Here is a 12,628-nt window from a genome sequence, read left to right on the forward strand (position 1 = left end):
TCTCTTGCATTCGTGATCAAAAAGAACGCACCATTTAAAATATGTATGTTTTTCATTAAGGTTTAATTTCTAATTCAGTGTTGCACAGCGGCTGCTTGTGTGAACTAGCGTGACTGTGACTCGCAGTGTTGCTAGTTTTGCACTTTATTTAGCCACAAACAATTTTTACCATTTATAGCCATTTTTTTATATACTCTCAGATGCAAATTAAATTTGAATATATAATATAGAAACACATATGTATGTCAAGCGGTCGAACAGTATTGTTGGAAACCTTTCCGGCAATTATCACAACATTTCTTCTCTCCAAATTTAGCAAATTTTGCTTAGGAGATTCTGGCTGCACTGGTGACTCGTTACCTTAAAAACACTCTATGGTGCTTATGCTCATCTCTAATCTAATCGTTTGGCGAGAGGAGAAAAAAGAAAGCAGCGTTCAGCGAAAGCAGAAGGTGAGTGTTAAATAAAAAAAACGCGTGTGTGTGTATTTTAAATAAAACAAAGAGTAGTGGGAAATTATGTGCAAAGCCACGACTTGTAATTTATACAAACTTTAGATTACGAGGTAAAAGTACAGATTTAGAGACCAAATGTAATTAGGAAAGTGTGCGTGTGTGTGTGAAGAAAAAGACACAAGTGTATATGTATGTGTTTGTGTCTGTGCATGTGTCTGCCTTTGCCTTTTTGTATGTGAGAGTGTGACTGTATATGCATGTGTATCAAAATGAAACAAAGTAAATCGAAGCGCGACCCAATTTTAAACAGCATTTTACAATAATATTTGCATAAACAGAAGTACAAAAAAACATTTCATTGCTTAATTGAGTAATAAAGCAAACTCAAACAACAACAACAACGCTCCGAAACAACGTACATACATATTTTGTGGATGTTGCAACTTTCCTCGTCGCTCGTTTGCTCGCTCAGTTTTTAGTCTCTCGTCTCTCTGTTGTTGTCTTGAAACTAAAAACTCACTCTGAGTATTAAACCCATTAACTTGATGGCCTGCAGTTAGTGTGTAGTGGGTGAAAAAATCAATAAAATAGAACGGCAAAGTAGACAAACATTTCGACATAATAAGTTTTTAGTTATTTTTGTTGAATTTTCTATTGCAACAGTGGGAGAGAGAGGAGGCATGAAGGCTGAGAGAGTGCAGCGACAGCAGAAAAGATAAGCCCTAATCGCTTAGGAGCAAGCGAGACAGTTGCACGCTCACACAAACACACACACACACCAGCCCAAAAGTTGAAATTTCCAGTAAATGTCGGCGCGGCGCTGCTGCTTGCTTGCTGTTGTTGTAATATAATTGCGAAATCATAACGGCAGTTGAAAGTTGAGAGCGTGAGAGGAGTGTAAACTTATAAGCTCCTACAACTTCTACTTTACCTTAAAAAAAAGTGTATGTACATATATATTTTTCTTTTCGGCTTTAACTTCGCCCACGCAATCTGTGTGTGGTACATATGTGCAAGACGTCAGCCGGCGCAAGTGTAGAGCATATGGCTTGTCAACATTGCTTGATAGGCCGATGGCAGGATGGAGTCAGGTGGGGGGTGTATGGAGCTTAACACATGTTGTCTATGTACAGTGGAACAAGAACGAATGTTAACGTTTGCTCGAAAATTTCTGTATTTTTTACACTATGAACTAATTGTATATTTCAGCTAGTTTGGCTAGGAAATTGATGAATTTCGTTTTAAATTAGAATATTCAATTCGAATCGAAAAATTTTAGCGTTTGAAATGCCTCAAAACCCGATATACTCATTATTTTAAAATTGTGTTCCACTTGCCCAGACAAATTCAGTTCACTTGGGGTCACTGTGCGACGAGCGCACATTCAAATAAGCAAAGCAAATGACTAAAAATGCAGAAATCGCCTTGAAAAGTGAAAGGCATTCAACTGAGAGTTTTCGAGTCTGAGACAGAGATAGAGACACACTCTCAGGGCAGCGAGCTTTGTTTAACCTTTACTTGGCTATTGCTGCTTTGCTTGCACATTTGACATTTTCCAACGCTCCTACACACAGACACAAACAAACACACACAGTTAGGCCAGTTCGCACATTCCATGAATTTCCATTTTCATGTTGTTGTTGTCTTTAAGTTATAAGCCGTTGCACATGCGCGGCAAATAGAATAATGTTTTTTGTATGTTATTTGTTATTAAATTTTGAAATTTTTCAAAAACACTTTGTAAATAATTTCTTCAACATTTTTTGTTCTCTTTTGGAGTTCTCACACTCTTTAATTTAAATTTTAATTCTTTACAGGTAACTAGAAGTGATTAAAGCTACAAGTCTAAACAATAACTACTCTTAAACTCTAAAGTAGTGGAAAACCCTTTCGGCCAATTATCAAAATTAAACATCGGCTTCCTGCCTGACTTGGCGTTTCTTTAACGTCCATTACAAACAACAACTCCCCAGAAGAGGCAAACAAACAAAAAGCTTATACATGATGTCGTCGGATCAACAGTTCTTTTTAAAATGGAACGATTTTCAAACAAATATGGTGACCTCGTTCCGTCACTTGCGTGATGAGAAGAGTTTCACAGATGTAAGTAAACCAAGAGAGTAGAAAAGAAGAGGTGTCTGAAAATTCCTTTGTCGTCGGTATAAGGGATATGCAATTTCCTTCCCAATTCTAAATTTTGAAATGAATGCTACGAAAACATTGTTAATCTCTTTCTACTACACACCGTAGAACCCCCTTAAAGAAATAATCCTAAAAAGCCCAGAAAAATCGTTTTATTGTATTCTGGTTCTCTATCCTAAAACAATTTGCTTAAATCCGCTCCTGTTCTAGGGGTTATTTGAAAAAAACCTCTACCTGACTTTAAAATTTTGTCGGTTCATAGGTTTCTACCTGTGAAATGTTTTCTGTTCGTTACGAATTCTTTGATTTTCTTTTATTTACAAATGTTATTGACTTCATTCAATGGGATTTTTGCTTCATTCACTTACAGGTAACACTCGCCTGTGAGGGCCAAACCTGCAAAGCCCACAAAATGGTGCTATCTGCCTGCAGTCCCTATTTTAAGGCGCTTCTGGAGGTAAGTACAAAGCTGTACAAGTTATTCACTGAAGACCAGTTAAAATAATGTCCTATTGAGATATTGGGTCTAAAGAACTCAGAGAATATTTTGCCTGAATGAATTAAAAACCTGATTGCTTTTTATTTATTTACAGGAAAATCCATCAAAGCACCCGATTATTATACTTAAGGACGTCTCCTATATACACCTCCAGGCTATATTAGAGTTCATGTATGCCGGCGAAGTGAATGTATCCCAAGAACAACTGCCAGCATTTCTGAAGACCGCGGATCGCCTTAAAGTGAAAGGCCTGGCAGAGACACCCAGTTCTATAAAGCGGGAGGGTTGATGATGAGATTTATCAAAATAACAAATAATTAACAAAGAAAGAAGAAAAAACAAAAACATAAACAAAAAAATCAACTTTAAGAAACTTATATGCAAACAACAAACAAAAAAAAAAAACAAAATTCCAACCAGAGCAAATGTGAAGAAGTTAAGGATAAACAGAAACAAAACAAAACATAAAAAACACAATTTGACTTAAACAAAAACAAAAGGGAAAAGAGAAAGATATAAGTTCAACCTGTAAAGTTATATAAAAAAAATGGTTACACAGCCGACGCCGACGCATCTCTTCAACTACTCAATTAAGACGACCCTTGAAAGAAAACACAAAATGTTTTGCAATTTAATTTTCCTAATATTAAACCGTTTTAATTTTCTGCATAAATAGTTTGTAATATATTCTTAACATAAATACTAAAGAAAAACAATCTGTATAGAAAGAAGAGGGCAAAAGCTGTCGATGGACTAAATAACGAAATACCCACAACAAAACAAGGAAACCCCACACCCATCCCCCTCAACCCAAAATCACTTTTGTAAAGTAATTAAAAAAACAAAAACACAAACAAGAATTCATATTCATGAAAAATAATTAAAGAAATAAAGATAATTATAAATATAGTGTGAAATGTGCAAGTAGAACTTTAAACAAAGAAGATTAAACAAGAAATGAGAGAGTATCCGCTTGAGAAATGGGCGAAAAAATTAATTATAAAAAACACATTCAGTTAGTTTTAAGCCACTAACATGTCACGCCCTCCCGCCCAAAACACAAACACACAGAGACATTAAAGCACACACACACCCAGACAGTTACCAACATAACATCTCTTCCCTTTCCTTCCAGGCCCCCCTCATTTCTTACATACTTAACAAACAACAAAAATTGTACTTTAATTCGTTTTCTTCTTTCGAGTCAACTTTCATGAAATATTTGCAACATTTTTCATTTATAATAATTGTTTTTTTTTTCTCACACATAATAGAGAGGGCAACATTTACTGAATCCACAACATGTTGCAAGTGAAGCTAACAATTCTACGTAGTTTTTAAATGCAAAAAAAAAAAACCTTCAGAAAGAAAAAAAAATATATAAGAACTATACTTGAATATTATTACATAAAGTAAAATATTTATATGTATGTATATGTATACATGTGAGCATAGATTTAAATAAAACTACGGTAAATAAACAAAAATAATTCCAAAAAACAAAAAATATTTAATTGTTGAAAAATTGAATCACACAAAAAATCGAGGATTTGTGTAATTTAAAAAGGCCTATCGAGTTAATAGATCATTGGTTCAATCAAAGACTTCTCTGGCAAATGAAAGAATCAATCTTAAAACTTTCGGCTTGGGATAATCTAAAATGATAGGTTTTTATACACATACAATTATAATTTTTGGATTAATTTTATATTGAATAGTTGACAACTCCACACCAAATTGTTTTAAAAATATTTATCATTTTGTTTGATTTTAGAAATCAGTATGAACAATCATTTTGTACATTACCGTTCCAAACCTTTTCTACAATATCAATTTATTTGCTTTTTTCCGAGAGTAGGCATTTCTCATTTCTCCTGGGAGTTCCTTTGGACCCGTATTATTGCACCAAAAGGTCTCTAACAAAGTGAGATTAACCCGTTTCCGAAGGCAATCGTTTGATATTATTGCAGTTAATATTAAGGAATCTTAAGAGTCAAACGACAGATGCATTTGGAAAACTCATCCTGTTTATTGTAGTCCAGAGTCAAAACACGGAAGCGTGCAAGATTCACCCAATTGTTCGGAAACTTATGGACAGATAGGAGAATTTACACACATATTTAAAATTTCGAGAAATATCTCTAGCAATTGCCATTACTTACCGCTTAGAATTTGATTGAGAAACAATTTCGCATTGCTCGACCATATCTGAAATCTCGGACATTTGCAAGTGGGACAGATTCAACGAGAGGGATAAACTATTGTTTTGCCCAGAATAAAAACTTTTATACATATATACTCAGAATATAATTTTTCCTACATATTTCGCATATATGTATGTATATGCATGAATATTTTTAAAAAATACCCAGACACACATTATATAACATTAATGTGCGTTATTGGTTTTTTTTTTTTTGCTTTATAATAAATTTATAAACTTTATTTTATGCTATAACAATCATAAAATTAAATGATTTTCGTCGAGACAAATTAATATAAAAAGTATTGTTTAAGCAAAAACAATTCGCACAATTCGAAATCGTATTGAAAGTATCGATACTCAAGTCAAATATAATATACATGCAGATCAAATGCAAAAAGGACTTAAGAATAAAACATTTGCTAGGACAATTTACATAGATAAATAAATAGTTTTCCTCTAGCTAAGGAGAAGTCAAGTGCACCTCCGACTCCGACTAGAACGGGTTGGGTCCCACTGCAAAATCCACTTTAATCCTCGTCATCGTCATCATCGGATGGTACAAACAAATCGTTCTCCTCCAAAAAGTTGGCAACGTTTTTGCTGATAGTAGCTCCGACAAAAAGCCCCGGGATTACGGCGCAAATGATGGCCAGTAGACCAAATGGCATTTCATCAGGTTTTGGCTTGAAGGCTCCACTGCGATAAGTTATTCCTGACATCTGACGTCTAAGGAATTTGAGGTTGGTTTTATTGCATCGGGATGGAGCTTGGCGAGTGAATTGCTGCAGTGCAGCATTGAGAGGACATCCCAAACGAGAAACAATCATCTTTATTTCTAAAATTTTAAGGAAATTGACTTGGTGACACACACAAACACACTGAAAATAAAAACAACACTCTTGAGGTTAAGTGGCCAGTAAAGGATCGCCCTAGCATACCGTGTAAAAATCAATATCAGGTTAAAGTTGCAGTTAACTAAATGTTTGCTAGTAGTTTTATCTACGAATGTCAAAAAGTTAGTCGAAATCTATTTATAGTAAATAAAGAAAGCACTTAAACGGCTAAATTCGTGGTGTACTTCGGAGCCTTTTGACTGAACAAATATACCCTTTCAATGGATGTCGCTCCGTGAAGTGATATTCTGTATTTTCACACTTTACTCACTGTGACCAACAAAAAGTGTTGAACAATGCAGCGGGACATACATCGTGTAACACAAAACGTTAATTCAAGACTGCAGTTTTAATGAATTATTAATTTAAAAAGTTTGTAATACTTTTTAGAGTTTAATATATGCATGAAAAATTACTCACAGACTGTGAATGTGAGTAAGTTTTTTAACAGATTGGCAGCGCCTTCACACTGTTAGATTGCGGGCGTTAATTCAAAATTTAAAATTTCTATGGCCCAGCAACCCCGTTAAGGCCTAATTGCACGCAATGCAACTTCCGCTTTGGCTTCCTTTTTCCGTCGACCGGGTGCACCCTTGACAATGCAGGCGTTTATTTACCACAACAATGCGTTGCCTATTAGCATAAAGCTGCCATAATTCTTCTCCTTCTTTTCCCGCCAAATTGTCTGGAAGCCCACACTCATTCCCCTCCCACCCCCACCATCGGGCTCTAAAAATTCTAAGGACACGTATGTAAACTTTTTAATGGGCTTTCATAATTTCCATAATAATTGTCATTTTGCAATACAAAAAACGACCTCAATCAATAACGTTTACACCCTAAAAATCCCCCCTTCAACCAAACCTGCGGCTGCCATAATTATAGACGTCGCTTGTCGTCTGTCGCTGTCGGTTGCTTTTGTTTGCACTAAAAAAGACGTTGCCGCGGGGCTCATATAAAACAGGAACCGAGCCCCTTTCCCGTTCCTCCCCCTCGCTAACCCACAATCGCTTGAAGGGGTCTTGGTGTGGGTCCTCTAAGCATGGAAACGAAAAATCGAATAAACTAAATGTATGTGTGAATATTTTTGAGCTTTGCGTGCCGTCTTTGGAGTTTCAGTTTCAGTTTAGTTTCGACTTTCCCAGCAACGCAAGCAGTATAAAGTGTATCCTTTTTAAATAAAATGTCAAACTTTAATCCTCGTGCAAATGTATTCATTTTAGTCAATTTGGGCTGTGAGATGTTATATGTAATAGATCAAAGATTGAAAGCTCAACGTATAGCAGCTGATAAATCGGTTCAAGGTTTGCTTTAGTGCCCCAATATTTCAATATCTTTAAGAAGGCCCGAAGTGTAAACGTAAAAACAAATTGTCGGGCTTCTTTCCTATGTCCGTATGTTCTAGAAATTGATTTCAGTAAAATTAAACCTCTTGTGTGAAGTGAATTTTAAAAGGATGCTTCGAATTCTTGTTCTTGTTTAGTTCTTATTAGGAACTCCGCCTGATAAGCCGTTACTTGGTATTCCTTAATCAACAGGAAAAATCTTTCGTAAATATTAAACATCTATTGTAGTAATCAGTTCAGCCAGTTCAGTCAGTTTAAAAAAAATGTATTGCAATGAGTTTATTTCCTTTTAAGAATTGTCACATTACTTACATGTTGGGGTGCCTGTCCCCAGCCTGAGGTAATAGCATTGCCTTTTGAATTCAAACGCCTCCATAAAGAGAAATGATCGTTCCTCACTTCCGCCGGATCATTTCTAGCCGCGAAAATTTCGCCTTGATCATGGGCATCGTAAATATCACGTTATGTTGCAACTTTTTGAATTATTGTTATCAACATTTTATTCATCAGTTCCTCATCCTGCCACTGACTGACAATTCACCCGACTCCGACTCCGAATAACGTGGAGGAATACATTTTTTGTGCCATATATTCGTCATGCGGTTATATAAATCCGACATCATTTCGATTTTATTATTATTATTTTAAGTATAGGATATAGTTATAAACTATCAACCTAACTACATTTTACAAGCACTGGCAACTAAGGCCTTCGGCTTAGACGAACACTACATCCATACACTAGCCTGGGATTCGAACCCGGATCCTCGTTGTTCAGTTGACTAAATGACTGGGCCACTTAGACAACTCATCTACCGAGGACTGCATCATTTCGATTTACATCTCTTGCATTAGCTGAAGTTTAGTCTGATCGACTGGACTGATTTGGGGCATTAAAATTTTTTAAAATTTATTTACTTAATGCGTGATGTACCAAAGTCAGCAGGGCTACCAAATTACTTCTGATTCGTTTATCTTAATCGGGTTTGGTCTTAATAAAGTCAAATAATTTGACAGAAAGTTCCAAATTATTAACGATAACATGCAAAAATTGTTAAAAACTTAAACTATATTTAACCATTACGTCTTTGCAGTTATACACGATGTAACGAGTGTTTTACTTGAGCCCAAGTTTATAGATTCCCTGCTTAGTGGTTCGACCCATCGTAATGCCCAAGTTCTGACCACCGAACATTGCAAATTTATGCTAAATGATATAGCCACCTGTTCTTTAATGCGTCTCGATGACTCCTCCATGGACAAGCTGTGGAGCCTGATGACAATGATATATAAGTGGCAATTGTTTGTTTCCCGACATCAGCTTCATTTACTGGAAATAACATTTCGTCATCTGGATTCGATTAATAAACTGTATCCCGATACAAAGCGACATATGCTAATTGATTTTACCAAGAATACTCTCCTGGACTTTTGGAATGCCTGTGGTGAAGAGATGCAGTTAACCATATACAACACAAACAAGGCTTGGCTACAATGTTTTAATACAAAAATATCATTGCTAATACGCTTGGGATTTCAGGCGATGGATGGAAGTTTCATTGCCAATGTGGATCAAGATTATTTTAACGGTTATGCAATGTCCATTGGCGATAATATATATATCAAGAGTGCCAACCAAATGAATCAGCAGCAGACAAGTGAAACGGAATCGAATAGTATGAATCAATTGGCTGCCCAACTAAATATAAATCAATCCTTTAGCGAAGATTTACAACCGATTTTCGCGGGACAATTTCAACAGCAACTTGAACAAACATTCAATAATATTTTGTTTGATGATTTTGATTTCGATGTCGGTCCAGATTCGTCTAAAAAACAGGATAACGCCAGTAGCAGTAATACCTCAAAGGGTTGTGAGTTTGTTCAAGTTCAGAACAATGAGTCCGGTGATTTGGTTAAGGGCAACAGCAACGGATCCATACTGAATCAAAATCTTTTGGATCTATATAGTCAAATGCCATAAAAAAGGCATACAATAAGTTTGTTTTAAAAATGTACACCAAAATTGTGATTAGAATGTAATTAGGGAATGCAACTAAAATACGTATATCGTTAATTTGTAATATTTTGGCATTTTGCAATTGCAAATTCATTCACAATTGCAACTAAAATTATTCGAAAAGTTATAGTGTTAAATATTCTAGTCATAGAATTAAGGTAATTTAAGTTCTTAACAAAATTTAAATTATTTTTTCATGCATAATAGTGCTTATAATTTTTAAGTTTATTCAAGTTGATGTATTTGTTGCATTCCCCAAATTATTGATATCGGCTCAAATCAATCAAATCAATATTCATTTGTTTTTATAACAATTTCAATAAAAATTTATAAAAAAGTTAGCTTTGTTTTAGTTCGAAAATATTGTATTTTTTTTTGTTTGCTTTTGCTTTGTAAAATAATTACAAAAATCTTTTATTTTATGTTTTCTTTTTTTTCTCGAAGACATTAGAAATTTTGAGCTTATCGACTTTTTGTGTGTATTGCGGGTTGTTGAAGAATAAGGTGATTGTTAAACAAGAAATGATATAATAATCCGAAATATATATATAGGGAAATGTACAATTACAAAGATTTAAGAAAGAGAAAAGAAGACACGATGGGGAGGGGGGCGAAAAAGATTTTTTAAAAACAAATTTTGTGTCCGTGCTTCTTGATGTTTGCTTAAAGGTGAATGGTTGGGCGGGGCGGAGTGGCTGGGGGTGTGGTGGGTGCTAGGTGCTGCGCCTTGTTGACAGGTCTGAACAGATTACATTTTCGCCTTAAGAGGCACTGCATCCATCATAATATGCAATGCCATTTTCAAGCATTCCTCAGCGGTGCTAATTTGCTCGCACGGATAGGCAGCGGCATATTGTGTGAGAAAATCGCAGTATTTGCGATAATTGCTAGCAGCAAAATCATAGTTATAGGCACCCAACGATTTCATATCCCGATCATCATTGACAGAAGGAACTGTTGCCTTGCGTGGCATACGCACAAACGTGGGATAATCCAATTCACAGGCCTCGCATTTACAATTAAATCGATATTGCATGGAAAGAGTCTCCTGGCGTTCTTTCTTACTAAATATGGCAAAGTGAGCGCTAAAAAATGGGGGAAAAAATGTTTTTAGTCAGGAATCGATAATAATTTTAATTAAAACTAACCCATAATTATCATAGAGCACATCGCCAGCCTTAATGGGTCTCAGCACAAAAAGATATGCCTTCGTGCCCTCGTATATACGCAAAGTATTTGGTGCACATGAGTGATTTAGGAGAGATAGAAAGGCATATGCCCCAGATGAATGCGTCTGATCGTCTTTCGTTTCGTTCACCTGTTCGACCAGATCAATGCCATGCATATTCGAGGGTGATGTCTGCAAGTGTCGAAACAATAGATCTGTGAAGAAATTTCGTCCATCTTCTCCGCCCAAATATTCCTTGAGCGGTGTATACTCAATGATGAAATGCTTTAGCACCGCACAGACAACCGAGCGCTGAAAGAGATCGGATACCGAGCGTAGATGTTGATTCGTCACCAGGCCATGTATGGCCCGGTAACTTTCTTGCGGCGTCAATTGGCCATAATCCAGGTCAAATGCGCATTTGTCTTGATTCTCGGGCTTGTCGCAATAGCTCATCAGATCTTCAATGCTTGAATGCAATTCAAGGGCAGCCAATGTAGTCCTCAGCGCAATGCCATGAATCTTATTGAACATTCGATGAAGGAAATCAATAATTGGACACTCGTAACGATGAAATGTTGTCATGGCCTTCGTTTTGCATTCCTCCGAGCAGAACATAACCGAACAACAACTGTCGCAGGGTATGAGGGTCAGATAGTTCTCCATTTTGCATGTGGCACATCGTATATAGCGCATGGGTGGTAGGAGGGTGGAACAAAACGGTTGCTCAATGGCCACCAAATCGCCGACAACCAAATCCTGTTTGGTCACAATAAAACGACCCTCATCCGGGGATTCCCTTAACTCTAGGCAATCGGCAACATACGGTAATTGCGGATGGGGTTCGAATCCTAGCTTAAATTCATATGGCTGGACATCAGGTTGCTGTTGATCCAACAATTGCTGGCAATCACGCTCACGTTTGTCCAACTTGTGGCTCAGTCGGGCTGGATAATTGGCTTTGCGTGCTAACTCTATGTTGGCCAGACATTCTCGATAGCGTTTCCATTCAAACAATACTGCCGATCTGTTGGCATAACCTATGGACAAATGCTCTGAATTCGGTTCTGCAAAGCAAATACTTTTGTTATACAGTTCCAGTGCCTAAAAATAGAAGAGTGTGGGGTTAAGCATGGAGGATCCATTGAGTTTATCGTGGAGGAACTTACCTGAAAGTATTTGCGATTCTTCAATGAGAACTGCTCATTGCCAAGCATACGGAACTCAACGCTTCGTTTATTCGATTTATCCTCCCGCATGACCACATTTAAATAGATCTTCTCCATGTATTTAAAGTCAATCAGGGCATGTTCCACAAAATTAACTTTGGAGTAATTCTCCTTTAGCTCTCGAAATTTTCCAGAAATTATCCCAATCAGCTTCCAATCATTGAGCTTCTTCACAAGATCATCGCTCACGTCGTATACATCCATTATTGGACTCTTCTCTTGGAGACAAGGATTAGATTTCTGGTGGCCTCCGGCTCGGTTCAATTCCACGCGTACCTTCGTCCCCCTCGTGTTTGTGATGAGGTTTCTGCGTCTAGGCCGCTACAAATAGGGTCTATCTCTTTTCGGTATTATGCACGGTGTATTCGTCCCTGTGTTTGCCCCTTGTGTGGACCGACAAATTGGTAATTTCACAGATAATTTAGTTTTTGTTAGTTCCAAATACCGTGTCTTGTTGCAACCAGTACCAGTGTTGCCGTGTCTGCATCTAGCTATATGAAAGTATGGTAGCCCTAATGCGGAGAGTTGCCAGGTACATGTGTTCCGTTCCTACTGGGCTCTTTACCTAGAGAGCGCCAGTGAGTTACTTAAACGTTACATTTTTCACACATCTTACGCTTGGTAAATACAGCTGTTTTTTAGTAATACCCTTACCACATAAATAACATTC

The 12,628-nt window shown here is 36.7% G+C and overlaps 4 protein-coding genes across 6 annotated transcripts; 2 read left to right on the plus strand and 2 right to left on the minus strand.

The window, feature by feature from the left end:
• The first annotated feature begins 375 nt into the window (after positions 1 to 375).
• On the plus strand, positions 376 to 4,093 carry LOC6639829 (longitudinals lacking protein-like). Of its 3 annotated transcripts, none has more exons than XM_023181834.2 (4): positions 376 to 452; positions 2,273 to 2,558; positions 2,968 to 3,054; positions 3,191 to 4,093. In XM_023181834.2, the coding sequence occupies exons 2-4, from the start codon at positions 2,457 to 2,459 to the stop codon at positions 3,383 to 3,385; spliced, it is 384 nt and encodes a 127-aa protein (XP_023037602.1). In that variant the 5' UTR covers positions 376 to 452; positions 2,273 to 2,456; the 3' UTR covers positions 3,386 to 4,093. The 3 variants fall into 3 exon arrangements, with proteins under 3 accessions (XP_023037602.1, XP_046865950.1, XP_046865951.1); XM_047009994.1 differs by having other exon boundaries at positions 418 to 452; positions 2,331 to 2,558; XM_047009995.1 differs by lacking the exon at positions 376 to 452 and adding an exon at positions 463 to 565 and having other exon boundaries at positions 2,331 to 2,558.
• A 1,545-nt stretch (positions 4,094 to 5,638) lies between these two features.
• LOC6639904 (essential MCU regulator, mitochondrial) lies at positions 5,639 to 6,403 on the minus strand. Its single transcript, XM_002062783.4, has 2 exons — positions 6,241 to 6,403; positions 5,639 to 6,180 (listed from the first exon to the last, which is right to left on the minus strand). Exon 2 carries the CDS (start codon positions 6,127 to 6,129, stop codon positions 5,830 to 5,832), a length of 300 nt encoding a protein of 99 aa, XP_002062819.1. The 5' UTR covers positions 6,130 to 6,180; positions 6,241 to 6,403; the 3' UTR covers positions 5,639 to 5,829.
• A 993-nt stretch (positions 6,404 to 7,396) lies between these two features.
• LOC6639903 (protein OSCP1) lies at positions 7,397 to 9,602 on the plus strand. Its single transcript, XM_047009996.1, has 2 exons — positions 7,397 to 7,499; positions 8,636 to 9,602. Exons 1-2 carry the CDS (start codon positions 7,436 to 7,438, stop codon positions 9,523 to 9,525), a joined length of 954 nt encoding a protein of 317 aa, XP_046865952.1. The 5' UTR covers positions 7,397 to 7,435; the 3' UTR covers positions 9,526 to 9,602.
• Positions 9,603 to 10,089: 487 nt separating this feature from the next.
• LOC6639902 (SET and MYND domain-containing protein 4) lies at positions 10,090 to 12,464 on the minus strand. Its single transcript, XM_002062781.4, has 3 exons — positions 11,899 to 12,464; positions 10,710 to 11,833; positions 10,090 to 10,646 (listed from the first exon to the last, which is right to left on the minus strand). Exons 1-3 carry the CDS (start codon positions 12,160 to 12,162, stop codon positions 10,310 to 10,312), a joined length of 1,725 nt encoding a protein of 574 aa, XP_002062817.1. The 5' UTR covers positions 12,163 to 12,464; the 3' UTR covers positions 10,090 to 10,309.
• Between the last annotated feature and the right edge of the window lie 164 nt (positions 12,465 to 12,628).

This window comes from Drosophila willistoni, assembly GCF_018902025.1.
Source record: "Drosophila willistoni isolate 14030-0811.24 chromosome 2L unlocalized genomic scaffold, UCI_dwil_1.1 Seg196, whole genome shotgun sequence".
Classification (NCBI taxonomy): Eukaryota; Metazoa; Arthropoda; class Insecta; order Diptera; family Drosophilidae; genus Drosophila; species Drosophila willistoni.

Bases quoted from the DNA above. Each gene is read 5' to 3' on its own strand.
- LOC6639829 (XM_023181834.2), top strand. From the start codon at position 2,457: ATGATGTCGTCGGATCAACAGTTCTTTTTAAAATGGAACGATTTTCAA. The intron at 2,559-2,967 runs GTAAGTAAACCA...ATTCACTTACAG, and splicing joins ATGAGAAGAGTTTCACAGAT to GTAACACTCGCCTGTGAGGG. The intron at 3,055-3,190 runs GTAAGTACAAAG...ATTTATTTACAG, and splicing joins ATTTTAAGGCGCTTCTGGAG to GAAAATCCATCAAAGCACCC.
- LOC6639902 (XM_002062781.4), bottom strand. From the start codon at position 12,162: ATGGATGTATACGACGTGAGCGATGATCTTGTGAAGAAGCTCAATGAT. The intron at 11,834-11,898 runs GTAAGTTCCTCC...TTCTATTTTTAG, and splicing joins AGAATCGCAAATACTTTCAG to GCACTGGAACTGTATAACAA. The intron at 10,647-10,709 runs GTTAGTTTTAAT...CCCATTTTTTAG, and splicing joins GTGCTCTATGATAATTATGG to CGCTCACTTTGCCATATTTA.
- LOC6639903 (XM_047009996.1), top strand. From the start codon at position 7,436: ATGTTATATGTAATAGATCAAAGATTGAAAGCTCAACGTATAGCAGCT. The intron at 7,500-8,635 runs GTTTGCTTTAGT...ACGTCTTTGCAG, and splicing joins AGCTGATAAATCGGTTCAAG to TTATACACGATGTAACGAGT.
- LOC6639904 (XM_002062783.4), bottom strand. From the start codon at position 6,129: ATGATTGTTTCTCGTTTGGGATGTCCTCTCAATGCTGCACTGCAGCAA.